The 27,596-nt window shown below is 46.2% G+C and overlaps 1 protein-coding gene and 1 long non-coding RNA gene across 4 annotated transcripts; one reads left to right on the forward strand and one right to left on the reverse strand.

Annotated features, from left to right (window-relative positions):
* Nucleotides 1–487: 487 nt before the first annotated feature.
* LOC146049906 (uncharacterized) lies at nt 488–13,246 on the forward strand. Its single transcript, XR_014466234.1, has 3 exons — nt 488–579; nt 2,170–2,358; nt 13,157–13,246. It is a non-coding gene; the product is annotated as an uncharacterized LOC146049906 (long non-coding RNA).
* Nucleotides 11,002–27,596, reverse strand: GOLGA5 (golgin A5). 3 transcript variants are annotated; one of them, XM_083166584.1, is made up of 13 exons: nt 27,444–27,596; nt 25,214–25,780; nt 21,315–21,536; nt 19,931–20,150; nt 19,642–19,765; nt 18,889–19,092; nt 17,564–17,734; nt 16,586–16,714; nt 16,393–16,491; nt 15,964–16,189; nt 13,563–13,668; nt 12,954–13,017; nt 11,002–11,866 (listed from the first exon to the last, which is right to left on the reverse strand). In XM_083166584.1, exons 2-13 carry the CDS (start codon nt 25,731–25,733, stop codon nt 11,786–11,788), a joined length of 2,166 nt encoding a protein of 721 aa, XP_083022710.1. In that variant the 5' UTR covers nt 25,734–25,780; nt 27,444–27,596; the 3' UTR covers nt 11,002–11,785. The 3 variants fall into 3 exon arrangements, with proteins under 3 accessions (XP_083022710.1, XP_083022708.1, XP_083022709.1); XM_083166582.1 differs by having other exon boundaries at nt 27,405–27,593; XM_083166583.1 differs by having other exon boundaries at nt 27,373–27,593.

Genomic DNA, 27,596 nt, shown 5'->3' on the forward strand with positions numbered 1-27,596 from the left:
CAGTTACAGATCCTGTCCCCAGCAGTGTTCCCTCTAAGCTGTGCGCACACACACACACACACAACTCGACGAGCGTGCGCACAGACATTACAACAGCGCACACAAAGCAGCAGTGGTCCCTTTTTTGCAGTTGTGGGCTCAATTAATGTGTGTTTCACCCATTAACTACATTGTGTGCTGTGTTTTGAATGTTTAAATGTTTAATATCATTTTGAAGCAGTGGCGTAACTCCCGGAGGCAATGGAGACATTGGCCGCCGGGCGTTAGCCACTAGGGGGGGCACAGAGTGAGGAGCTCAGGAGCATAGTGCACACAACAATGCTGTGACAGCCAGCATTAGAGAAAATGAAAATAAACTACAGCTCCTAGCAGACCTTGCTGCAGGAAGCTCAGGGCTGCTGGGAGCTTTACTTTCAGTTTCTGCAACACTTTGCAGCCAGATAAGAGGGAGCGAGTTGCTCCGGAGGAGCAGTACGAAAAGGGGGCGTGGCTACACGTCACTGGACTGGAGACTGTACACACAGTCATTGCCAGCCATCCCAGGCCCTTCAGCAGTAGCATGGTGTGGTGATTGTGACAGTATGTGTGCTTAACTATTATATACAGTATGTATTAATCTCTGTATATTTATGTGTGTGTGTGTGTGTGTGTGTGTGTGTGTGTATTATATGCAGTATATATTTATCTGTGTGTGTATTTATCTGTGTGTGTGTGTGTGTGTGAGTATTATATACAGTATGTATTTATCTGTGTGTGTGTGTGTAATTATTATGTACAGTATGTATTTATCTGTGTGTGTGTGTGTGTGTGTGTGTGTGTGTGTATTATATGCAGTATGTATTTATCTGTGTGTGTATTTATCTGTGTGTGTGTGTGTGTGTGTGTGTGTGTGTGTGTGTGTGTGTGAGAGTATTATATACAGTATGTATTTATCTGTGTGTGTGTGTAATTATTATGTACAGTATGTATTTATCTGTGTGTGTGTGTGTGTGTGTGTGTGGGTGTGTGTGTGTGTAACTATTATGTACAGTATGTATTTATCTCTGTGTTTATTTATCTGTGTGTGTGTGTGTGTGTGTGTGTGTGTGTGTGTGTGTGTGTGTGTGTGAGAGAGAGTATTATATACAGTATGTATTTATCTGTGTGTTTATTTATCTCTCTGTGTGTGTGAGTATTATATACAGTATGTATTTATCTGTGTGTGTGTGTGTGTGTGTGTGTGTGTGTGTGTGTAATTATTATGTACAGTATGTATTTATCTGTGTGTAATTATTATACTTTTTGAATGTGTGCATGGGTGAATAGGTGTGTGAATATATGTATGCATAAGTGTAGGTATGTAAAAGTGTGTGACAGTATGTGTATATATGTGTGACTATATATGCATGTGTATAGGTGTGTGATACGCCGCCCTCCAAATGTCAGTCCGATTTCCCCCCTGCATGCCACGTTCGTTCTCATGGGCTGCAAATGGATGTTTAACATAAACATCCATTTGCAGGCTACATGGAAACACCCACATGATTCGATGATCACCGACTATCGAATAATGTGGAACATGCACGCAGATCTAAGTGACTCTCAGTTCACTTAGATATGCGTACACGCTGGAGAGAAACTTGGCATCCAGCTAACATCCGGTGATGTCAGCTGTCCACCCCTGGCACCCACGTCAAGGGCCAATTACCATGGGAACACCCATAAAATGCTGGGCATTCCCATGGGTGCCTGCGCTTGGCGAATAGTGTGGCGATACACATGTGCCAGCGCATACGCACAACATAGGTTCCCCGTGCGAACGCACGTTGGATGCGAACAAATTAGAATGACCCCCTTTATGGAGGTATATGTGTGAGTATGGGTTATTTTTTTCTTTATCTGCAGCCCAAATAAATAGGTACATTTATGCAAATAATGTGAGATGTGCCATGAGGCGTTTAATAAGTAAGCAGTCTGTGTGCATGGATGTTTATTAGTGAATGAAGTGTATGTGTGTATTTCTTTAGTGACAGAAGTGTATGTTATTCAAGAGGTGTGCTGCATGTGTGTTTTCAGTGAAACAGGTGTGTTTTAAGCGACAGAGAAAGTGGCAGATTTCGGAGGGCCACCAAGGCACGTGAGCATACAACCCGTGTCGTTTATGTGATTTTTTTTTTACGTATTAAACAGCCGACCCGCATATCACAGAAGCTGGACGACCCGCATGTCACCTCACACAGAAGCAGGCCGACCCGTATTCCACTCTTCGAGGGAGCCAGGACGCATACTGGGAGCTGCAACACCTCCGTGGGACATGGGGCACCCCCGCCCCCCGCATGAGCACTACCATTCTTACGGGGATCCAGTGACACAGAGAAGGTAATGTTGATCTGTATGCTGCTCCCTTCACACTTAAATCAATGCTCTCTCTCTCTTCTCTCCCTCTTTCGCACACTCCCTCTCCCCCTCTATCTTTCTACCTTTTTTTCACACTCCCACCCCTCTCTTTTCTCCCTGTTTCTCACACTCATTCTCCCCTCAATCTCCCCTCTATTCTCCCCCTCTCTCACACTTACTCCCCCCTCCTTTACTGTCACCCTTCTCTCCCACTCACTCCTTTTCTCACCCCTATCTCTCTTTTCTACCTTTTTCACTCCCCTCTCTCACTTCTCTCAATATCGGTCTCTTCCCTCTCTCATCCCTCTTTCTTCTCCCCCTCTCGCATACTCACTCTTCCGCTCTCATCCCCCTTTCTCACTCCTCTCTCTCAAACTCTTTCTCCTCTTCACCCTCTCACCCATCTCCTCTCTCTTTAACCCCCTCTGTCTTGCTTCCCACTGACAGTCTCTCCCCCCTTTCTCTCAACTCTCTCTTTACCCTCTCTCACCCTCACCCCCTCTCACCCTCCCTCTTTCACCCCCTTTCTACGCTCAGCCCTCTCCCTCTAGAACCCTCTCTATCTCTCTCCCCCCTCTCACACTCTCAGCCCCCCACTTCTCACACTCACTTTCACCTTTTCTCCCCTCTCTCACACTCCCCCACTCTCTCTGTCCAAAACTCCACACTTCCTCCTCTCTCTCACTCCCCCACTCTCTCTGTCCAAAACTCCACCCCTTCCGCCGTTCTCACTCACTCCCCCTTTCCTTGTCACTCTCCCCTTTTACTGTACCTCTCACTCCCCACTCCATCACTGCCTCCCTTCCTTCTCCACCCCATCACCTTTTCAGTTTTCACCACTGCTTTTGGGAGCCAGAAATTGTTGTGAGGCCACACCCGTTGTTTTATGGGCACACACAAATAACCCCTCTCCCTGTCATGGTCCCCCTGTTGTTTTGTTCTGAATCTACCCCTGTACAGAAGTGTCTGTTTTTATTGAGTGACAGAGGTGTGTATGTGTCTGTATAAGCTGGAGGGGGAGGGGGGGGGCACCAACACTTAACTTGCCTCCGGGCAATTGGGACGAACTTACGCCACTGTTTTGAAGTAAAGTTAACAAATGCTGAATGTCATTTTCCATTTATATATAAGTGACAAACAAGATTTTAAATTTCCTTCCAAAGTTGCACAGCCAAAATCTTTTGCCGCACACAGCCTTCATAAAATTAGAGGGAACATTGGTCCCTTGGTCCCCAGTAGTGGCCGGTTACAGATCACGTCCCCAGTAGTGGCCGGTTACAGATCACGTCCCCAGTAGTGGCCGGTTACAGATCACGTCCCCAGTAGTGGCCGGTTACAGATCACGTCCCCAGTAGTGGCCGGTTACAGATCACGTCCCCAGTAGTGGCCGGTTACAGATCACGTCCCCAGTAGTGTCCGGTTACAGATCACGTCCCCAGTAGTGTCCGGTTACAGATCACGTCCCCAGTAGTGTCCGGTTACAGATCACGTCCCCAGTAGTGGCCGGTTACAGATCACGTCCCCAGTAGTGGCCGGTTACAGTTCACGTCCCCAGTAGTGGCCGGTTACAGATCACGTCCCCAGTAGTGGCCGGTTACAGATCACGTCCCCAGTAGTGGCCGGTTACAGATCACGTCCCCAGTAGTGGCCGGTTACAGATCCTGTCCCCAGTAGTGGCCGGTTACAGATCCTGTCCCCAGTAGTGGCCGGTTACAGATCCTGTCCCCAGTAGTGGCCAGTTACAGATCCTGTCCCCAGTACATTCTGGGGACTATGGTTTTCAAAATAATTTGGATAAGGGATTCTTAACCTGTATAGAAATTTAACTCAATAGAGGGATATACTCCTATTGGTGCTGGAAAGAGAACCAATCAAAATCCTTGAGGGTGAACAATGATTTCCTATGGTCCACTTGTAGATATTCTAAAACCACTGAAGCCCAACACAAGTTAGTTTATGGGCGGAACCTTCTTCCTTTGAAACATACAAAACCTTCGCTGCTTGAGGACATCGAGAGACCACACATAGGCCACGTGACCTTTATTCAACGATTGAAACATTTGAGGACATGCAGAAAACATGCATTGTTTGTGTGACCTTTGATGACAAGATGCCGAATTTTGGAGGAAACATTAACATGTTTTTTTCCCTTTAAAATGCGCAAGATCCCTCCACAGAAAAGTGGCTCCCCTGCTAAGGCACGAGGCACGGAGAACCTCATTCCTCAGGGAGGTCACTGGTCTCTAATTCATTTTTAGACTATGTTGGTTTAGCCCTAAAAAGGTTTCCATTATGTGCAGACAAGTGATTGATACAATGACAGTACATTATAAACCCCCCCCCCCCCCCAGTACATTATAAACCACCCACAGTGTTACATATTTGCTGCTATTAAACCATGTGGTTGAGATGTACTAAGCCTTGAAAAATGACAAACCACCAGCTCCTAACTGCCATTTTTAAAATGGGTAATGTCCATAGAATGCAGCGTTAAAACCAAACACTGTATACCTGTAGCTAATACTGTATATACGTCAGGATGGTGCTTTTAGGGGCAGATGTACTAAGCCCGGGAGGGTGATAAAGTGCAGAGCGATAAACTACCAGTCACCTCCTGTAACATGGCTAAGCTAATTGGCTGCTACTTTATCACTCTCCACAGCTAATAGCACAATGTAGTGTGCTGAGATCACTGATATGACACACGGGTTGGGTCTAACAACTAGGTTGACAAGCATTGGGTCGACACCACTAGATCGACATGAAGCAAAGTCGACATGGGTCTAGTTCGACACGGACACAGTTTAAAGTGCACCACACCCCCTCACTTCGCTCGCCATGCTTCGGGCACATTATTTTATTCTCCCACCACGCCCTAGTGGATGGTAGGGTATGAAATACCGCCTGTCGGCACATGTCGGCTCAAAAAACAGTGAAAAACCCCATGTCGACATTTTGACTGTCGACCTTGCCCATGTTGACCTAATGTGTGTGTCGACCTAGACCCATGTCAACCTTAACCCATGTCGACCTAGTTGTTGTAGACCTAATGACCGTATCCCTGACACACAGCTCACCAGCTTATGTGCCACCAGCACAGGGTCTTGTTAATTATATATATATATATGTGTGTGTGTGTGTGTGTGTTTTCCTTCTATCTCTGGCACAAACAAGTGTGAAATGATCGGCTTACCGTGCAAGCAGCTGTCAGGTAACTAGTCCAAGTGTCAGTGTCAGTGTGCTGTGTGAGGTGAGGACAGGCCGGACCAGACACTACTACCTGAGTGTGCCATGTGTGCAGCACCTCACTCACCAGCTGAATGATGAGCTTGCCTAATTAATGAGCAGGGTGATTATTCCCTCCACCATTCCAGCTGCAAAGGCACCAACCCAACCTGTCGCTGATGTCCCGGGGACTATGTAAAAACCGGACACGGACTAAACCCCGGACATCAAAATATGCAGTCCGGAGCTTGTGGTGTCCGGTCCGGGGGAGTGGTCCGTTCGGGGGGGGTGTCTTTTCCGGGGGGGTCCCTGTGATAGCTATCATCAGGGACATGGGGAAGGGGAGATTACAGCCTCCCCGTGTGGTTCGGACTGTCCGTTTTTTGGCACATGCCCGGACCATACAGGAAAGCTTTATTCTCTCCCTCCTCCTCTCCCTGGGGACAGATGTCACAGGCAGCCCCCCGGAGAGCACACCCCCAGACAGGACACCCCCGAACCGGACGCTACAAGCTCTGGACTGCAGATTTTGATGTCCGGCGGTCCGGGGTCTTGTCTTGGTCCCGTTCTCCCTCATATTCTGCGGGCATACAGGACATGACAATATCCTATTATGAACATTTATACACACAACTTAAAAATTACAGCTTCTGCAATGTACTTTCACTTTGAGCTGTGAGTTTTTACGTTTACTTTAAACTGTGACAGTTTTCAGCCCACAAACTCTCCACCCCACCCCCAGTGCTTATATGTTCCTACCCCCAAACTCTGTCTTCACAGCTCCCTCTGTCCATATCCAGCAAGTCTGAAACAGATCTGTGTCCCTGCAAAAAATGCTTTCACTTTCGGTTATCACACCTTTTGGCACACAAAGGAGTAATTTGGTCTGTCGAGTGGCCTCTAGTGGTCAGTGGCGGTACTCCACCTCATAGCGGTGAGGAGTACATAGCCTTTTATATATAGAATGATTACAGTTCTGTCATTATGCTGAATACAGTTTGTTATGTTACCCAGCAATAACAGGATCGGCTGTGCAGCAGTTGCAGCGGGATGGTGTGTACGAGGGCAGGTTCTAAAGGTGCCCACAGACGCATCAATTATCAAATGCGTTTTGTACTTTTTAAGCACAAATTGCATCTTATGTACAATTATTGGATGGTGTTTATGTTCCCGGGAGCCCGATATTGTATGTCTAAAAAAGTACGTGCTGCACGTACTTTTTAGACTACATCTGAAATTTAACATTACAAACATGGGTTCATCACATGCATCCAAGTGCACATCTCATAGCAAGCTGGAAGAAAAATTGTATAGAACCATTGTACAGTCAAAAACGCATAGCACAGTACAATTGTAGCGTCTGTGGGCACCTTTAGTCATATGCCACTACAAAATCCTTCCGGTATCCGGTTGACTCACAGATATTATTTAGGGACAGGTATGTCCAAACTGTGGCCCTCCAGCTGTTATGAAACTACAAGTTCCACCATGCCTTGCCACAGTTTGCTAATAGGGAATACTAAAACTATGGCAAGGCATGCTGGGATGTGTAGGTTGACGCCAAAAGGTTAACTAGTAGCGTAGCTACCGCTCCGCAGCCCCAGCGGGGGGGGGGGGGGGGAGCGGGCGCCTCAGGTGCGCAGGGTCATGGCTCTCCAGTCTCACTGAGGCTGCCTGTGTGACAGCCCGGAGCTCTCAGGCAGCCTCAGTGAGACTGGAGGTATTTTCCACGGTTCCTTCTATGGCAGAGACGCTGCACATCCTGGCTTCAGGGCTGATTTATCCTCTGCGGTTGGTAATTTTGTTGGTAGGAGAAAAGAGCTGCCCCCCTCAGCTACCAGTGTCTGCTGGTGTCCTATGGGCTCTGCACGCAGTTATCTGTGCCCTGCTAGGGGTTGCCAGTCCTTCTTCAGCACTGCCACCCGGTATCAATTCCCCACACAGGAAGGGGGGTATCCGTCTCTCCCCAGCCCGTGCACCAGCCAGACACCCTGCTGTCTCCAGTGGCCACCCGGCTCCAAACTCCTGCAGCACGCTCACAGCGTGTCCGCACTGTCAACAGCCGGATCAGACCACACAAACAAGCGGCAAGCCCCCCCCTGCACCCTCATGCATAAACACACTGCCTGGGGTTCCGCCAGTTAGAATCGGAGTCTCCCCTTTACATTGCCGTGCAGTCACCATCACCCGCCAACATGGACTTCAACGTGAAGAAGCTGTCGACAGAATTTTTTTTGGCAAGGGGGAGCTACATTTCTAGTTACGCCACTGAGGTTAACACATGCAATTGGTCAACATAGCAATGGTCGACATGTGAAAAGGTCGACATCATTTTTCCCCCCCATTTTCCTGGACCTTTTTCATGCTTTAACGTCCACGTGGGTTCTGAATGAGAAAAGTACGGTGGGGGAGCATGCTGAGCGCTGTGTGCACATACTTCCCAGCCTTCATATCTCCGGAGGAGGGACACTCACATGCACGCCGAAGACGTGTCGAAACTTTTGCCCCATTTTTGCCGCTGTGCATGCCCAGCAGCTGCAGGACACTGCTGGCCGGGGGAGGGATGCAGGAACGTTCCAAAAAAATGGGACATTTCCGCGATAAGTGGCACAGTTGGGAGGTATGTGTGCCCCGTGTGGAAACACCTGAAAACTGAAATATAAAGTGCAGTGTAAGAATAAAGCAGTCAGTATTTACCCTGCACAGAAACAAAATACCCCCCCCCCCCCCCCCCAAATCTAACTCTCTCTGCACCTGTTACATCTGCCCCACCTCCAGTGCCGCATGGTTTTGTCCATTGAGAAAGATTTTGCGATGACCCCTGAATCAGGCACTTAGACGCACCATCCAAACTTATAGCAGCCCTGTGGTAGGTGCAGATTCTCCATCTGTGTGTGTCTACGTTATGGAGACTTGTACACCGATGTTTTACAACCATTGGTGTTTCCATTCCGATGGTGATGTTATGGCCATTAGCTTACCACCACCAATTACTAACATTTAATGCGTGTGTTCTCCTGATGTGCGGTGATGCATTAACTCTACAGGGAGTCGCGCTGACCCACCCCGCAGCAATGCTCATTGAATATAAGCAGGACAGCTCTATGTACTGCTCATGCACACCACCGGACAGTGACGCGAGGCGGTGGCTGTGTACAGAGAGCCACCGCCACTCACCATGGCAGCCGGCAATATCCCCCAACCGATGCCGCCGCCCCCCTACTCCGGGGGGGGGGGGGGGAATACTCACCAGGGGAGAACCATGGTACAGATGACCTGCAGGGAGAGGAGAGCCGGATAAAATCGGAACCTCTTGAAGCTTAATTGACAGGAGCTGCTGTGATTGGAAAAAAATCTGGATCTGCTGTCCAAACACAGCAGCCCCTGTTAATGAGGCACTTATAGAAGTGCCACATTTACCATTTATTTTTATAGGCTTTTGTAGCCCACGACTTAAGGTGCCCATACACTGAGCCGATTTGGCCGACTCCGACGAATAGGCCCAAATTGGCTCAGTTTGCGGTCCCGTGCGCATCGGACCCGACCTGGGACCTCCTTCCCTGTCCAGACCCCACTGCCCACCCCCACCACCGCAGCTCCCCGGGAGTATTACATGCAATAAATTGCATGCCGGGGGCTCTGGGCAAACTGGTCCGACTTGTCCTTAGGACAAATTGGCCCAAATTTAGCCCTGCCCGGCACTTCATCCCCTTATACACTTGTTTGGGAGGCACTTTTATCGGTGCCTCCAAACTATTTTAAATGGTACAAATTTAAAAATAATATAAAGAAAATACTTATGACACAGAATATGTGCCACAGGTATATTCTTTGTATTACTTTAAACAAAATGACAGGGGAAGCACTGCCTCCCCTGATGACCACCGTGCCATCTATGCTTTAGAAACCATGGTCCTGTACAATCAAAAGACAGAAACACTGCAACAATTTAATTTCCCTTTTGGTATGGCTATCCCTTACTAATAGCAACCTGTGGCTCTCAGCTTATGAAGATTCAGGATGTAAAACCCCAAATCTTCAACTTGTCTACGTCCATTATTTAATAGGGTATTGCTCTTAAAAGCAGAGATAGAGCATGGATAGTGTATGCATGGGAATACCCCTTATATGCCCAAGTCCTGATTCTGACCCAGGATCAGGAATAGGGTTACAAACTGGATCAGACTCAAAACATACCCCTTTCACTCCACAGAATAAATGGTTGGTGCCATTCACATGGCACCCGTGTGCAATGGAATTCAGCCAGCATCTCCAATTGTCTCCCCATGCTAAAAACAAGACCCAAGTTGGAAGATCCTGGTTGCCTGTTCCTGGGACCCCCTGGGTGGCTCCTGCTAGCACTGAAAAAACTGATCTTCCTGGGCTGGAAGCAGGGTAGAGGAGGAGCCTGGGAGGCAGGAAGAAGTGTAACCTTTCAGGGGCTGGAATGTTCTCTCTCCCACTCCACTACCCAGCGTTAGCCCTGTGGCCCACGACATGTCCCAAAGAATAAATTACATTATCTGCAGCACAGATGGTGTAATGGTTAGCATTACTGCCTCACAGGACAAGTCATGGGATTGATTACCACCATGATCATGTGTGGAGTTTGTATGTTCTCCCCATGCATGCGTGGGTTTCCTCCGGGTACCTCAGTTTCCTCCCACAATCCAACAATATACTGGGAGGCTAATTGGCTCCTAACAAAATGAACCCTAGAATGTCTGTGTGTGCGTGTACATGTGGTAAGGAATATAGATTGTAAGCTCCACTGGGGCAGGGACTGATGTGAAAGTTGAAAAGTTCTCTGGAATGCCCCAGAATATGTGCTCGCTATATAAATAACTGGTAATAAATAAAATCTCCAGGCCCAGTGAGCCGACTTTCCATAGGCCTGAAACAAGACCCAGGTCCAACACTGACCACTACGGGTGTGGTATGTGGCATGCCGATCCGCCAGACAATGCCGTGGGGTGTTAGCGCATGGAAGCCCTGTAGGCATTCCGTTGTCGACGTGGTATACTGACCGTCGCAATCCCAAATTCCTGGATCACTGGTATAGGATCCAGAGCTACAACTCCATGGGTTCTGTACAGCACTGCTACAAAGAGGATTGCATTTCTTTACTATATTACCTACTTTATTATGTATTTAATTGTTAATGTACTGGGCTGTAACACGGCTTTTATGCACTTTGTATTTTATTATCATTTATTTATATATCCGCACCACTAGAGATTACGGTCTAGCTGAAGGTACAACCCCCATGCAACTTGTCATTCTAGTCTTTTTCATGAATGACTTGACCTAAATCTTCAGCTCCCCCTAGTGGTACAATTTCATACGCACACATTGACACACATATAAACAAATTCATGGGGAGAAAAAAAAACAAGACTCCATAGCTGATATTTTATTAATATTTAAATGTATTTACTAAAAGATTGCACTAGTCATTTGACAGCCCCGCGGTTATATTTAAACAGATTAAAGAAAAAAAAAATAACTATTTACATTTAAAATCTTACAAGTGCAATGGATTTTGTATAGATAACATGAACATATTCTTTTTGGTGGAGCGATAAAAAGCACTAACCAATCAGATCGATCTAGAAGCCGATTGGTTAAGTCTTTAAATCACTCCATGCTTTTGTTAAATACCGCCCTTTCTCTTTTACTTTACATTTAGTGTCTGGGACTGTAGATAAAATATAGTATATTCATTCAAGTTTTACCTGGGTGCTGCAGATTGGTTTAATCCCTGTAGCGCTATGAAGCCTAAAAGGTCCCCGGGCAGGGGTTGTAGCAGCAGACAGTTTACAACATTAATAACGCAGAGTATAAAATTAAGTAAATAATTAGTTTGCCAGGAAACACAAATAAAACTCTGCAAACTTTCTCCTGGCAGCAAAGCTTGGGAAATAAAACCGTCCACAGTACAACGGTACGGACGGACGCCCAAGAAGCCTCTGATGCAATGATCCAAGAGATAAATGTCTTTAATGACCTTTAATCCAAGAAGCGGTTATTCTAGAGGAGACTTTGAAGCCTGTTTTACTATCGGATGAATTTGTTGGAAAGAATCAGTTATCTAGATTACAAAGGCCATACCGCTCGCTACTGATATTATACAGATCTGTACCCCAGATCCTGTGAAATGCAGCAATTCTGAGATCTTTGGCCGCTATTTCCCGGAAGGATGGTCGTGGTGCATTTCAGGTGTGTACGTGAGGAGGACGATCATTACCCACAGGTGTAGGAGCGCCTGAAATACAAAACAAACATATTTATATTATCAGCACAAGAAGATCATTGTATTTCATCAGTGTATACCAGCTAAGACGTCCGCACACCACGAGTAGGCCCAAACTGCACTCTATATTACTGCAGGAGCTAGACTACAAGGGTAAGACCAAGGGATGATATACTAAGGAGCGTGTTTATATAAAGCCACCGTTCATTTGAGTTTTAAAGGCTTTGGATCGGCCACTGACAGCTTCTGGGCAGCCACCTGCTTCCTGTGTAACACACTGTGACGCCGCCGGTGTCAGTAGACAAAGCGATCGGGGACTCACGGCCTCATAGCGAAGCTGGGCAGAAAAGCCATAGGAGAGGCGTACAAAGTTTGAATAGTCACCTATGTAAAAGACAGCTGGTACATATCTGGTATTTGGACAGAGGGTGGGATATCATCTGTACAATGTGTTTGGTATGGGCAGCAGGCCAGTGACTACTGACATTTCCAGGTTTAGCTGCTTTGGATCACTTTCACAGCAGGCCAGGACCCATTGAGACACCTGCGATAAGGTCTATATTATCTAAATGGAATGTGCTTTATACCCAAAGGTTAAATCTGCATTTTTCTCTATAACTATCTATGACAAGATCCTTTCTTCCCTTTCACAGAACAGAAACGGCCATAGTGAGAACATGGAAGGGTTAATATACTGATCTGTGAGGTGCATTTGACTAGTGTCGGAGTGCCTAGAACCACAACACTGTATTCAGTCCTTTGAACAGGGAAGAGATTCAACTGGAGGCAAATGGGAGCCACAGACTGAGCATTACATAGAGTAAGGAGCAGGGTCTCCAGCAGTACACAGCAGATGGGTGATGTGTCAGTGAGGACAGGGCCATGGGTGACAGGGACAATCACATGTGAGAAGGGGAATGGAGTGGCAGTAAGAAAGAAGCAATATAGATAAAGGAAGGTATGGGGACCCCAGAAATACAGTGCAGTGATAACCGGCTCCTGCCACACTGAAGCAGGAGCATTATGGGAGACAGAGGAGCTACTGTAGGTGTATGATACAATAATGACACACACCGCTCACACTGTGCGCTATACTCACCATATAAATAATTATAAACACCCGAGCAATGGGATACCTCCTCAGGAATACACCTAGACGGATACTGAAATACAGAACACGTGTGTTATTTATGCTGCAAAGTGGATCACGTTAGGATTATCCAACACATCTGACCCATTATAAAGTGAAAAACTGTCGTACTTTTGACTGTCAACCATAAGTTTTTGTCGCCCTTTTGGCAGTGTCTACCCTTTTTAGGTGTCAACATAGTCACTATCAACCATTAGTGGTCGACCTAGAAGACATTGTCTATCATCTATACAGTAACCGCCCCAGTTATCTGAAAGAGAACACATAATGCCAGCACTGAGGAAGGAGAGACTGTTCCCGCAGAGAGGATGTCTCAGACACGGAGCAGACGCTAGCTCTTGCTGACTGCCGTCTGGCATCCAGCCTCAGCATCTCTCCCAGACAGTCCCCTGCAGTCAGCGGGAGAGCTCGCTATAAGGATGGACATCGAAGGCTCATCTCTTTGATTCATCTCCTCACTATTTATTTATCTTACAATGGAAGCAACGCTAGGTAAGTTGTAGCATTTTGATGATATTATATACGGCAGTGATCGGAATACATACATCTGATAATTACCTAAATTGGTCGATAGTTGTTGCAGCTTTTCGGACCCTTCCATACATGCCGGCAACATGTGCGTCTGTGTCGCTGAACAGCACCGGAACGCTCCTCATACGTGCACCTATGCAGCACAGGGGGAGAGAGGGTCCTGATAAACCACCAGTAGTTACAGCAATTATACAGTTAATACATTTTTCTAAAATCAGACCTTAATAGTGAGATTATTATTGTAAATTATCAATAGTTCGATAGATCACAGAATTCAAATCGCTGACAATAAATACTACACGGTACTTTTTTTTCCCGGTTGAAACGGTTTTCTTACATCAGGTTTGTGAATTTTCTTTCGGATTTCTTCTGTGGGGGCTTTTGAAGATAATATCACGACTCACATATAGGTTTCTTTAAGTACAGAAGTATCATTGTTCTATAGCATACCATACTCCCGATTAAAGATGCAAAGGTACTCTTAACTAGGTTTCTTTGTGCTAATGTATGAGTCATAGGGTTGACTATAAGAAGCTCGATAGTCATTAGGTTGACCACTATTGGTCTATAGGCCTTCGGTCGATAAATTGAAAAGGTTGACATGGCTTAGGTAAACAGGGTGAAAAGGTTGACACAAGCAATAAGTCAACTTGGAAAAGGTCTACGTGAAAAAAAGGTTGGCATGAGTATTCTCGACATACGTCGACATGCTCCAGGTACAGTGCCGAGCATTTATATTCTCCCTCTATGTCCACTTGGATGGTAAAGAATGAAAAAAATACTTGTTTTGGAACAACAACAAAAAAAGTGAAAAACTCATATTGACCTATTCTATGTGTTGACCTTTAGACAATGTCGTCCTAAGGCATGTCAACCTTTTCCATGTGTCGACTTATGGGCTGTTGGCTAACAGCGGTCGACCCATTTATTGTTGATCAGCCAACCGCGTCCCATATAGACTTTACTCTACTATACAGACAATGATCCCATAGTTGGAATAAAAACAAAAATACAGACACATACTCCAATACATGGAACCCGGACCATTAGAATTTGAGCATAGGCCAAAACCGGTTGACCTGAGACACTGAAAAATTTACTTCCACAAGGTCAAGAAAACCTGCACTAAGCTCAAACGCCAATGGTCCGGGTTCCGTGTTTTAGAGTATGTGTCTGCAATTCATCTTTTCTTACCCGAATTGACATTTTGATCTTTTTCTCCACGCGTTTGTTTTCATCCCAACTATGGGATCATTGTCTGTATAATAAATCGTTTTGGTTTTTTTAGATGAATACTTGGAATTACACCTCCATTTTTTCTGGTCTCAAACTGCATGCAACAAATTGACACCGATGGGGGAGTACAAATCATCACAAAGAAACCCAGATAAGAGTACCTTTGCATCTTTAATAATGAATGTGGTACACTATATTAGTGTGATACTTCTGTTCCTAAAGAAACCTTTATGTGAGCCACGATATTATCTTCAAAAGCTCCACAGAAGAAATCATTATGAAAATTCAAGAACCTGGTGTAAGAAAACACGGTCTCATCCGAAGAAACAAAAAAGGAGCACATAGGATTTGTTTTCAGCACCTTAAATTATGTGATCTATCCAACTATTGTTTGTTGTGATTCATGTTTTTTGGATGTGGTGATACCCTTGGCATATATTTGCACTAAAATAGGCTGCTATCTGCCTACATTGTTAATATTAGATGTACTTCTGAATTCTTATAGAAATAGTAAATATGGATACTAACACTGCATAGCAGCGGTGAAATGAAATACTGCACACAGTACAGCACTGGCCCGCTGGGCCCCGCCGCCCGGCGCAACACTGACCCGCTGGGCCCCTCCGCCCGGCGCAACACTGGCCCGCTGGACCCCTCCGCACACCGCAACACACTACAAGGCTGGACACAGCCTACAATTCTGTACAGCAGACTGGGGATGGCCATCAACCATCCATGATTCAAAATCATCGATGGTTTATGGCCGATTTTGAATACTTTTCCCATCGATAAGGGGAAGACAGATGGTTTCCCTCCATTGATGGCACAGCAAAACGGATGTTTTGCTTTTGTTTTTTTCAAAGTGTCGTTGGGACACAGCATAGCCCCGCCCCTGACACCTGGGAAGCCCCACCCCCACGTTCTGATCACAGTAAAAAAAAAAAAAAATGGATGACCATTGATAGGTAAAACTATCGATGGTCATCCATCATCCATCACTGGTTGCAGTATCCCCATTGATGGCATCCATGGATGGCCCTCCCTACAGCAGACAGGATACATCCTACAATCCTGTGCAGTAAGCAGGATATATGTTGTATGTCAATAAACCCATGTTTCTGGACAATGCACATTCCACAATGCTAGGAAATGTTGGGCGGTTGAGGCTGGTTTAGTTTAATCTTATAGTCACCTTCCCCGCTGTCCACAGCGGACATGTTGATGGAGGAGCCGCTCGCGCTGGGTCCTTGCATATTCTTCACCTGACTTTCCAGCCTCTCCAGCTGATAGACCAGAGAGTTCTTCTCTGTGCTCAGACTCTCCAGCATGGTCTGTTTCTGGATCAGGGTCTCGGTCAGCTGGTGCAGGCGGTTCTCCAGCTCGCTCTGGCTGCTGCTGCTCAGTGCCTTGTTGGTGAGCTGGGCGAGGAGACACAAACACCACACTTATTTACATACAGGGCCTGACTCAGACATGGACGCAATGCCGATATGTACGGAGCCGAGCGATTATCGGCCAAATGCCTGTGCGGCACAGTCGCACTGCCCAGGTGCCTTAGCGATGTCACTCACAGTGAGGGTGCAGAGGGATTATCAGGGGCCGTGCGCTAATGGGGAGTTACCTGATTCCGGAGTTTTTGAATCTCATCCTCGCGGTCTCTGATCCGTCCTTGCAGAGTCGTCTTGGTCTTGTATAGATCCTCTTGAGTATACTGCAGTTCCTAATAAAAACACACATGCATGAAAATAATAGGAAGAATCCAAAGTCTAGTGCACCAGCATCAGGCCACCCTGCACCCGTTTCTGGCCCATTACCTGTTTCTGGCGCTCCAGCTCTGCCTCCAGCTCCTGCTTCGCTCTTCTCTGCTCCGATATCTGCTCCTGGAGGTCCTGGAGCTGCTCCCTGGCCGACTCTGCCTCATTCACCTGCTGACTCTCCACATCCTGAAAGAGGATGAACCATGTGCAGGATGACAGCTGGCGAACCATCGGCTCAGGGGACGTATGAAACGCGTCAGTGACTAAAATAACCCCATCTACATCAAATCCGTAGGGATTCCGGGGGTGCGAGTCTGGATCCAGCGACTGCTGGTATCCCGACGGCCGGGATGTTAACTGCATCCTGTCATACCCTCACCTCTGTGCCCACTCCAGCCTTGTTGCATTGTGCCCCCTTCCAGTTCTCAATTTCAATCGCAATGTCCCCGGCCATATTCCCTTATCCACTATGGCCACCATTGATCAGCACTCCTCTCTCTCTCTCCCCCCTGCTGCGCCGTTCTCCACCCCCCCCCTTTCATAAGGTTATCACAAAAACAAATTTGCATTATGAGATTGGGACTCAAGAGGTCTCATACTCTACGCCCCCCTCCTCTCCAATGGTGAAATGGTACCCATGGCACTTACATCACTGAGGACCAGGAACGCGTCTGTAACCGGTCTCCCTCTTCCTTTTAACCCGATTGGGTAGATGTAGGAAGCAGTGATAAGGGAGGAGAAGTGAGCCAGAGGAGGAGTGGCCCATGGCAACCAATCAGCTGCTCTGTATAATGTTATATTATTTAAATTATAGATTGCTGATTGGTTGCCATGGGCCACTCCTCCTCTGGCTCACTTCTCCTCCCTTATCACTGCTTCCTACATCTACCCCTGAGTCTCCTACCACCGGAATCAGATACTTGCATTGTTACAGTCCCCCGCTTCTTGCCTATATGTACATGTACCCATGTTGTGTATGAATAATATAAATGTACTTATTAAATAGAGTAGAAAACCCAGTAACTGTGACCCTACCTGTAACTCCGCTTTCAGCTGCTGTATCTGAGCCAGGAGTTTCTGGATATCTTCCCTCTGCAGGTCCCTCTCGTGTCTCATCTCCTCCATCTCCATGCTGCCGGCTACATGACTGTCCAGGCCCTCGATGCCAGACCCCTCCTTCAAGCTGCTGATCAGTTTCTCTTTGGACTGGGGAGAAATGCAGAAATGTCACAGTAGGGATCATTTTATAAATAGACTTCTACTATCCCCCCTATTACCAGGTCAGGTTCTTGTCAATGCTCGGCTAAGAGAATTAGGGTACCCCAATATCACACATCTCCCGGAGATGGCTCAGGCATTCGGAGCATTTCTCCGGCACTTCACTCCATCAGTTTATATTAAACACCATTACTTTTTTCAATGCTGGAAATTTTCTAAGATGGGCGTTCTATTTCACCTGGGATGCTGCGATGGGCAACCAATAAGATACTTTGTATTATCTTCAAGAAGGTGATAAATAAATAGATTCCGATCGGTTGCCCGTAGCAACATCCCATGTCAAATAGAATTCCCATCTTAGTAAGTTTCCGCAGTGGGCTGTCCCGGAAAATTTCCGGTCATACCACTTATATCAAGGTGTGCGCCAGTGGTGCCTGCAGCTGTGCACCACTGGCGCATCACCTGCCCAGGCACCCCTCACCTCCCGTCGCTCCCCCTATTGTATGTACGTAGGTTTGTCCTGCCCACCACTCAAGGGGTTAATGGGATTTATAAGATTTTCTGTGAATTAAAAAGGAAAATCTTTTCAATTCCATTATGAAATCCAAAAAACATATTACACGTTGCGTTTTTTCCCTTTTGACATGCTCGATACACCAACGGATAATTTTAAATTAGGAAGGAGGGAGCTTGCGTCCGTCTGAAAAGATACCTTTATGGGATTATATTGAACTAAAGTTACGCAGCTCTTGAATCCTGTGTTGTAATCTCCTCAACACTAATGCTGCTTTCACATTGCCTAAACGTTTGAGACCTGGTATTTTGAAACGTATTATTACCGTTTTAAACCCCTTTCGCACTGCATCATAAATACCGGGTCTCAAGAAGGTTTGCAGTGTGAAAGCAGGACAGACAGTAGCTATAAGACAGCGTAGTGGATATGTAATGAACCGCTCATTACATATGCACATATGTAATGAGAAGAGAGAGATTCCCAGTGCATTATCCTGATTAAACATGCCGGGAAGCGGTCGCTATCACAAACTCTCCCTTAGTAGGCAAGACCCCTGTGGTGATTGTTATGTGAGGCTGGATAAAGCTCTGTGCCCAGCAGGGGGCACCCTACTCTTCTCTGTTCTCACCTGTAGTATGCGAGTTGCTTTCTGTTTATAATCCATCATTTCCTGTTTCGCAGACTCTGCAGAGGCTCTCGTAACCTTCAGCTGCTGCTGCAGATCATCGCTCCTCCGCTTCTCCTCCATGTGCTTCTTCTCTGCGCTAACAACAGACTCCGCCAGGGTCTGACGTTCTGCTTCCACCTTACTGAGGCGGGCTGCAAATTCATTCTGGGGACAAATTCATTGAAAAAAAAAATACGGTAATATTTATGGGAAATAGAAAAACCTTGTTTATCTTTTAATTTGCCAACTAGGTTCTTACAAATAAGTTTTTGACTTAAATTACAAAAAGGAAAAAAAAAAGTGGGTTTCCACTTCTACTGACTCATGAGAACTGTCTTAGGATCGGTCAGATTAAAGGCTCATACACACTGGGCAACTTGAGCTGAAAGCCGCCCAGTGTGTATGGCAATGAGCGGTGAACGCTGCTGCGGGGTCCCGCATCATCGCCAGGAAAGCCGTTCATCTGCTGGTATTACCAGCAGATGAGCGACTTTGAGGACAGCTTTACATAGCGCTGCGCTAAGCAAATCCGTACTCCCCCTGCTGTCGGTGCCGGGCAGGGGGAAAGCGGCTCAGTGTGTATGCACTGAGCCGCTTTCCCCCCAGTGATGAAAACTATCATCGCTGGGCATAGTCACCCAGTGTGTATGGACCTTAATGCAGACCAATGACCCGCATGAAGCAGGAAACCAGGTGTTTGCTGGTAGGACATACCTGCATCTGTTTGTAACCGTCCTGTTCCCTTTGTAACGTAGCCTCTACCTCCCGGAGCCTTTCCTGCACGGTCTGCAAAGCCTGGCTGTGGAGGCTGCTCCCTTCAGTGTGGTCCTGAAGAATCCTAGGGATCACAATAGGTCAGCTATACTTATATTATAACACTGAAAGGCTAGTCCAAGACTATACAGAACCTGGACATGGGCCATGAAGCCATCAGTTAACCAGGTCCCATGCGGAAGACCTGCTCACTACAGACATGGATTTGATTTCCCCCATAGTATCACACCTGGATTTCTCGCTCTGCAGCTTCTCTAGAACCGTTGTGCGAGTGCTCAGCAACTGGTCGGCTTCCTGCAGCCTGACTTTGAGCACTGCCAGCTGAGAGTCCTTCGCAGCCGCTGCCTCTGTCAGATCATCCACCTGAGCGCGAAGCTCTCTCACCGTCCTGTCACTCTTGGAATTGTCCCCGTTCCACTTCCCAATCCGTGTCTGTGCTTCGTTCAACGCTGCAACGACAAGCATCAATGAAACCGACTACCCAGTGTATATTAAATAAATTATAGCACACAGGTCACGACAATATTGACCAAGTCCTAGCAATAGTGCCTGACACTTGGGCACATTAGACCTACTGTCTAGGGATGCCAATCCCGGGAATCGGGATTGAAAAATGCTCAATCCCGGGATTGACATCTCTAAGCAGTTTAGGCAGGTAGGGGGCGAGTGGTGGCGGCAAAAGCAGCAGCAGAGCTGCCCGGAGGGCAGGCGGCCGAAGCTGCAACAGGACTGGTGAGAGCTGAGGGATCGGGAACTCCTGGGCAGCGTCTGAGCACTCGCTCAGACGCTGCCCGGCATCAGATATGCGCATGTGCATCTAATCCCGGAATTGGAAGGTCAAATCCCAGGATACAAATCCAGGCTTTTTTAGGCCAAATCCCAGGATCCCGCCGATCCCGGGATTGGCCACCCTACTACTGACCAATACAAGGCCTAATGCAGTGAATAAACCCAATACACGCTATTTACTTCCGCTCTGAGTGCGTGGACCCATACATACGGCTGCACGGATCTTCTCTGCCCCCTATACGTACTCTTGGTTTAATAGTGGTCATTAGCACTTGTACCAGTCTATACTTCGGGCAAAAGACAGAGCTGAAAACAGGGGCATTTAAGCTTCCGCCCAACACTACAAAACCCATGGCTGCCCTTACATATACTTGCACAACTTTGCCCCATTACGGCACATCAGTGTCAAATGTACATATGACTGAAACGCGCACAACTCTATCACTTGTACTTACATAGGAACGATTCCAGAACACATGCAGGGTGAAAATAGGCAAGAGATGCTCCGCACACAAGTGCCCATTCAACTCTATGATAACCCACAGCAGCACAATGATTACACCTTGGTGGCTACAAACTTGGACGACGGTCACAGAGATCTAACAGATCATGTGTGTGGTCACATTAGATCTCCCGTCTGGATCCTTCTGTTTGGACCACCCAATATGAATGCTGACAAAAGTGGGAGGCTGACTGGTTAAAAATCAATAAGTATCTGATTACATTTAAAAAAAAAGTAAAACTAATAGTTATGTTCAAGGAACAAATAGCAAAATACCTCTGGTCATGAAAACCATTCAGCAGTATTAAGGGTTTGTCATTACCTTCCTGTGTCTCCTTGGACCTTTGGATTACAGTCGCCATTTCTTGGTTCAGAGACTGGACCTCGCTTCTCAGCAGCTGGTTCTCCAAGCGGAGATTGGACAGTTCGTGGGACTTTTGATCTCCCTGTGAGGGGCTAGGACTGGGGGCCGCTTCCGGTTGTTTACTGTCCTGGGTTTTATCTTCTGGAGCATACTGTACAGACTGAGAGCCAGTCAGATCCTCTGTAAGTACATGGGAGCAAAAATATAAGATTATTTAGAAAATAAAGGTGTGTTTATATCCAGTACAAAAGTACCTAACAGCGGCTATTGGTTCATTCATATTCATCCTTATTGAAAGGTGTGCTTTTACCGATCAATGAACAAGCCTCACGGTGCTGAGGTTATGGGTTTGATTCCCATGACCTCAGCGCTGTCATGACCCTCTGCACATGTCACATCTGCCCCACCTGCAGTCCACCAAGGTTTTGTCCATTAAAAAAACTGTAAGCCTGATAGAGTTAGGCACAAATTACAAAAAAAAAAACAACAACACACGAGAGTAAACTATGAGCTATTTGCTCGTGAAACAATCCACATTGCAGTAGATTATTTGTTTTTTACATTCAGCGAACCGGACAGCTTTGCTTTTGCACGGAAATATAGAATTAAGCTAAGACACTGTACTCCAAGGGGGAAATTTACTAAGATGGGAGTTCTATTTCACGTGGGATGCTCCTATGGACCACCAATTAGAATCGACTTCGGTACTTCCTCATCTTTGCGGCCACCGCTTATGCTACGGAACTTATGTAGCATCATCGTTCACTCACCACAACTTTACTAAAGGTAATAGATGGTGGCGTGGACACAGGAGGGTGGCGTAGACCAAGGGTGGTGGTGCGTAAGTACCTTAAGTTGACGGAGGCAGGTGGCCAGACCTCAGCAATTGCTTTCAGAATAGCGGCTAACGTAACTGGCATAGCGGTGTCCGCGAAGATAAGGAAGTACCTCTACTTCAGTACGGACGGTGTAATGGTTAGCATTACTGCCATGAGGTCATAGGTTCGATTCCTACCATGGCCCTAACTGTGTGGAGTTTGTATATTCTCCCTGTGAGGGGCTAGGACTGGGGGCCGCTTAAGGTTGTTTACGGTCCTGGGTTTTATCTTCTGGAGCATACTGTACAGACTGAGAGCCAGTCAGATCCTCTGTAAGTACATGGGAGCATAAATATAGTATTATTTAGAAAATAAAAAGACAAGGGTGTATTTATATCCAGTACAAAATAACATAACAGTGGCTATTGGTTCATTCATACTCCTTATTGAAAGGTGTGGTTTTACCTATCAAAGATCAAGCATTACAGCCTCACAGCACTGAGGTCTGGGGTTCGATCCCCACCATGGCCCTAACTGTGTGTAGTTTGTATATTCTCTCCGTGAGTGCGAAGTTTCCTCCGGGTACTCCGGTTTCCTCCCCCATTCCAAAAATATACTGGTAGGCTAATTAAACAAAATTAACCCTAGAATGTCTGTGTGCGTGTACATGTGGTAGGGAATATAGATTGTAAGCTCCACTGGGGCAGGGACTAATGTGAATGTTCAAATATTCTCTGTACAGCGCTGCGGAATATGTGTGCGCTATATAAGAAACTGGTAATAATACTTATTTATTTAGCACCTTCAAGAACACAATAGATAGTATCTGATTGGTTGCCCTTAGCAACAGCTCATCTGAAATATAACTCCCATCTTGGTAAATTTCCCCTTAAATGTCTCCACACATATTACATTTGCCCCACCTGCAGTGCAACATGGTTTAGTCACCGTGAAAACGGCTCATTTTTATTTTATCTCTGTACCGTATTGGTTCAGAACCTGTAGGTCTAATAAAGAAAACAATCAAGGTTTTAGAATAGGGGAGTAAAGATCCAGATCTCAGTTCCCTTGAGACGTTTTTATATGACCTATAGTAGTGCTGTAGTGTAAATGACACCAACATGATACAATGTTATAGCTGCCAAAGCCGGATTCCCCACACTACGGCTTCTTCATGTTGGCTTATTATTAGCTGAATAAATAAGGACAAAGTAAAATCAGTCGTCACTCAGATTATTTGAATACCCACGGGGCAGCAATATGTCAACATTGGCTGTGTAAATCTACATAAAACGTATACCGCCCATCAGTGCCTAAATGCGTTAATACACAGGAACTCTCCCAAAGGCAGATGGACAGATGCTGGATATGTGGTTTTGGCGCAATGAGTGTGCAATTTACCATTAATTGGGGTGTATTCAATGTTTTTTGCGAGCTGTGACAGCTCACACGGTCAGTATTCAACTGACCCCCCTGCAAACGCTGTTTCTACTTCGCTCGGTTTTTGCAGCGATGTGGAAACTGCGTGTGCGTCCGCTAAAACCACGAGGCTCGCGGCTAAATGTAGCGCTTTTTGGGGGAATCTTCGCCGTCCTCCAACAGCAGGGTTTCCCCCAGAACGTAGAATAGGGTGTGTGGCCGGCATGGGGGTTAAACAGCGAGGGTCGCTTGTTTTCAGCGATACCTGCCATTTAAACCCCCTCGCCGGCCGCATTGAATACGGCCCATTGTGTATTAGCAGCCACCAAAAGGGGAGTTTACCAACCTCCAACCAAAAACACAAACTGAACCAAAATGTATTGGTGGCACTCAAACACACACACACTGCTCACACAGATGTATGTTTCCATTATTTTTTATATAGAAATAAAAAGATAAATACACAAATAATTTAAATAAATAAATCTCCTGGAGGTTATAAATGTAACGACACAATTAAATAACCTATACACACATAATAAAAGGGTAAATGTTAAAAATCTGTAGGGGTAAGTCCTATATCCTAAATAGAGAAACTGACAGCTTCTTTCCATTTAACTGGGTAAAAGGATTAGAAGAATGTTCAATACAGATTTTTAACATTTACCCTTTTATTATGTGTGTATAGGTTATTTAATTGTATCGTTTCATTTATAACCTCCAGGAGGTTGATTTATTTTAATTATTTTGTGTATTTTTTTTTTTTTTATATATAAAAATTTATTGAAACATACATCTGTGCTGAGCATTGTGTGTTTGAGCGCCACCAAGAAATTGTGGTTCAGATGGACAGATGTGCAGTCATCAGTATGGACCCCATATCAAACACCATGAAGCCAAACACCAGAAATCAGAGTACCTAATCAGCAAGGCGGGCTTAATAATAGCACCCTGCACCTAATCAGTGAGGAGTGGGTATTAAGTGTATTAGTGTCACACTAGTATCCTTCACCTAATTATTCTGTATGCCATGCAATTTGGTTGAAATCACATCCATTATTCTGCTAATACCGTGTTCTCACTGCCAGTGAGAAATACACAGCTTTTCAGGGACGGACCCCGTTCTCACTGGTCATTTGCCTTTTAACACGGGTTTTTCTGCAGTGTGAACGGGTCTACCTGTGTCTACATACCCGGATCTCAAACACCGGTAAAATTAAGGGTTTTACCCGTGTATGACATCCGGGTATGCGACCCGTTCACACAGCAGAAAAACCTGTGTTAAAAGTCAAATTCCGGGGTCGACATGATAGACCCGGGAATTTGCCTGCAGTGAGAACGGGGTATTAGGGGTAACCTCCAGTGCTAGGCAAATGTAGGGATGCAAAATAGGAACCGCAGTTGGGGTAATGGTAATTGGAAGCAAACGTAAAATCTAGACGCAAATTCAAGTACCAACCTACAGTTAAAATGTAAAAAAAAAAAATGTATATATATATATGGATGTTGTTATATTCAAACAAATAAGGTTGTGCTAGATATTATCTATATCTAAAATGAACCAATTGTCCTATGTCTGAAAATTGTGACATTTTAAAAGCCGCATCATTTTTTATTTACCTTGGATCTGAGGGGAAACGTTTTTTTCTGTTGTTTTGACACTTGGTGAGCTTGTTCTCCCAGAGTGACTGGTGGGGGCCGTCTCTTTAATATTTTCTTTTTTAGGTTCCAGAACCCCATTGTGTACCTTTTCTGAGCTATTGAGAAAATCAAATAGTTGTTCGTCATCTGGCTCAGACTTCTTGCGTCTTACAAACTGGTTGGTTGTCCTTTGCGACGAGAGATTGGCAGAAGTGCTGTGAGACAACAATTCTGTATTCGTCCTCTTGCTACTTTTCACGTTGGCGGTTCCGGCTAAGAGCGTGGCCTTTTGGTGTTTTATATTGTCTGCTGCAGAGGAGATGAAGCTGGGCTTCGCGTAACTCTGGAAATTCTCTTTTTGTTTGTCCGATTGGTTGTCAGGTGCACTACCCAAGAGGTCTTCATCATCTTGGCTCTTACTTAAAGCCGTCGCTGCTCCTTGATCTACTAGATTCAAGAGGTCCTCTGCTCTACCGGCCAAATCCACAAACCAAGACATTGCGGGAGATAGTCAGCGGACAGGCTTCACAGACGCTCGGTCATGACCTGACGCAAAGCACAGAGATGGTTGTAGTATAAGGATAATGCAGGGTGCTGAGGAATCTTGTGCTACTATAGAACTAGATATTAAACATACAAGAAGCCAGTAAGAAGCTACTGTAATGACGTTATCATTTTAACCTGGTAATAACACTATTGGGAAGAAGGTATCAGGATTTCTATGGGAATGACATACACTGAGGTTACCAGCCAGGGAGTAGGGTCACCAAGGTAACCTCCAGATTAGAGGGTCATCAGGGTGGGTAGTTAGATGAGACCGCGATTACAAGCCAGGGAAGATGGTCCCCAGGATGGGGGCTGGGCAATACGGAGGTTAGAATCCTAGAGATAGGGCAATACTGGGGTTACCGGCCAGGAACTAGTCACCAGGGTGGGGGGTTGAAGAAAAATGAGGTTACAAGCCAGAGAATAGGGTCACCAGGGTGGGGGGCTGGATGACACTGATGTTGTCAGCCAGGGAAGAGGGTCCTCAGGGTGTGGGGCTGGGTGACTCTGAGGTTACAGTACAAAAGATGGGGTGATACTCAGGGCATGGGTCAAAAACATTGACATACATTGTGTCGACATGTTCACAAGGTCAACACAAGCAATATGACGACATGAGAAAGGTTGACATGAGTTTTCCATGTGTCTGGGTGTCTATGTCGACATAAGTAAACATAGGCACCGTATAAGCGTACGAGTGGTACGCTTATAGGGTGTCCATGTTGACTTATGTCGACAGACACCCAGACACAGAAAACTCATGTCAACCTTTCTCAAGTCATCATGCTTCGGGCATGGGTCCACGTTACGCTCGGGGCACTATTATATCCACGTGGATAGTGAAGTATGAAAAACCACCTTTTTTAATTTTATTTTTTTTAAACTCATGTCGACCTTTTGACCATGTCGACCTAATGCCTGTCATGGCGTAAGTTCGCTCCAGTTGCCCGGAGGCAAGATATATATTGGTGCCCCCACACACACACACACACATACATACACACACACACACACACATACAACCCTATATAACCTTATATAAAATATATATTTCTAATCAGAAATATAGATAGAGATAGATAGATAGATAGAGAGATAGATAGAGAGATAGATAGATAGAGAGATAGATAGATAGAGAGATAGATAACAAATATATTTCAGAACTCAGCCACAGAAGCAATATTGTTGGCTTTTAAAAAATTGATTTAAACTTCCAGGGGGAGGAGAGGTGCCCCCGTGGGAGCAGGAGCCCGGCGGCAGATGACTCCATTGTCTCCCAGACTTCTGCCTGTCAACCTTTTTCCTATCGACCAATAGTGGTCAACCTATTGACTGTCAACCTATCGACCCCACACCGATACCGAGGTTACCAGCCAGGGAAGAGGGTTCTCAGTGTGTGGGACTGGATGACAGGGATGTCACCATCCAGGAGATAGGGGGGCACGGTGATTACAAGCTTGGGAAGAGGGTCATCAGGGCGCGGGGCTGGGTGACACTCCGGTTATCAGCCAGGGAATTGTGTTACCAGGGAAGGGGGGATGCAGGGTTCTAAGGTAGATGCCCATCCATCTCAGGTGACGGTGAAAGGATACAGAAACTTTGCAGCGGGCACCATAGCTCCTACCTGCCCTATGTGACAGGCGGGGGGCAGCGGCTCTCTCACCGTCTCTTCTCCGTTCTTAGGTCCATCCCCCGCCGGAGACGTGGACCCGGAACTACAGACGACACACAGGTCCCCAAACAGGGTGCCCTCGGCGCTGCCTGTCAGGGCTTCGGTCGGTCGCACCACCGAGAACAGACAGGGAAAGAGCGCCGC

Source organism: Crinia signifera, chromosome 12, assembly GCF_055691185.1.
Source record: "Crinia signifera chromosome 12, ASM5569118v1, whole genome shotgun sequence".
NCBI lineage: Eukaryota > Metazoa > Chordata > Amphibia > Anura > Myobatrachidae > Crinia > Crinia signifera.

Excerpts from the sequence above, each read along its gene's own strand:
- GOLGA5 (XM_083166584.1), bottom strand. The coding sequence starts at position 25,733 with ATGTCTTGGTTTGTGGATTTGGCCGGTAGAGCAGAGGACCTCTTGAAT. Across the intron at positions 19,093-19,641 it reads ACGGTTACAAACAGATGCAG|AATGAATTTGCAGCCCGCCT; the intron begins GTATGTCCTACC and ends ATTTGTCCCCAG. Across the intron at positions 16,715-17,563 it reads AGCTGAAAGCGGAGTTACAG|GATGTGGAGAGTCAGCAGGT; the intron begins GTAGGGTCACAG and ends ATCCTCTTTCAG.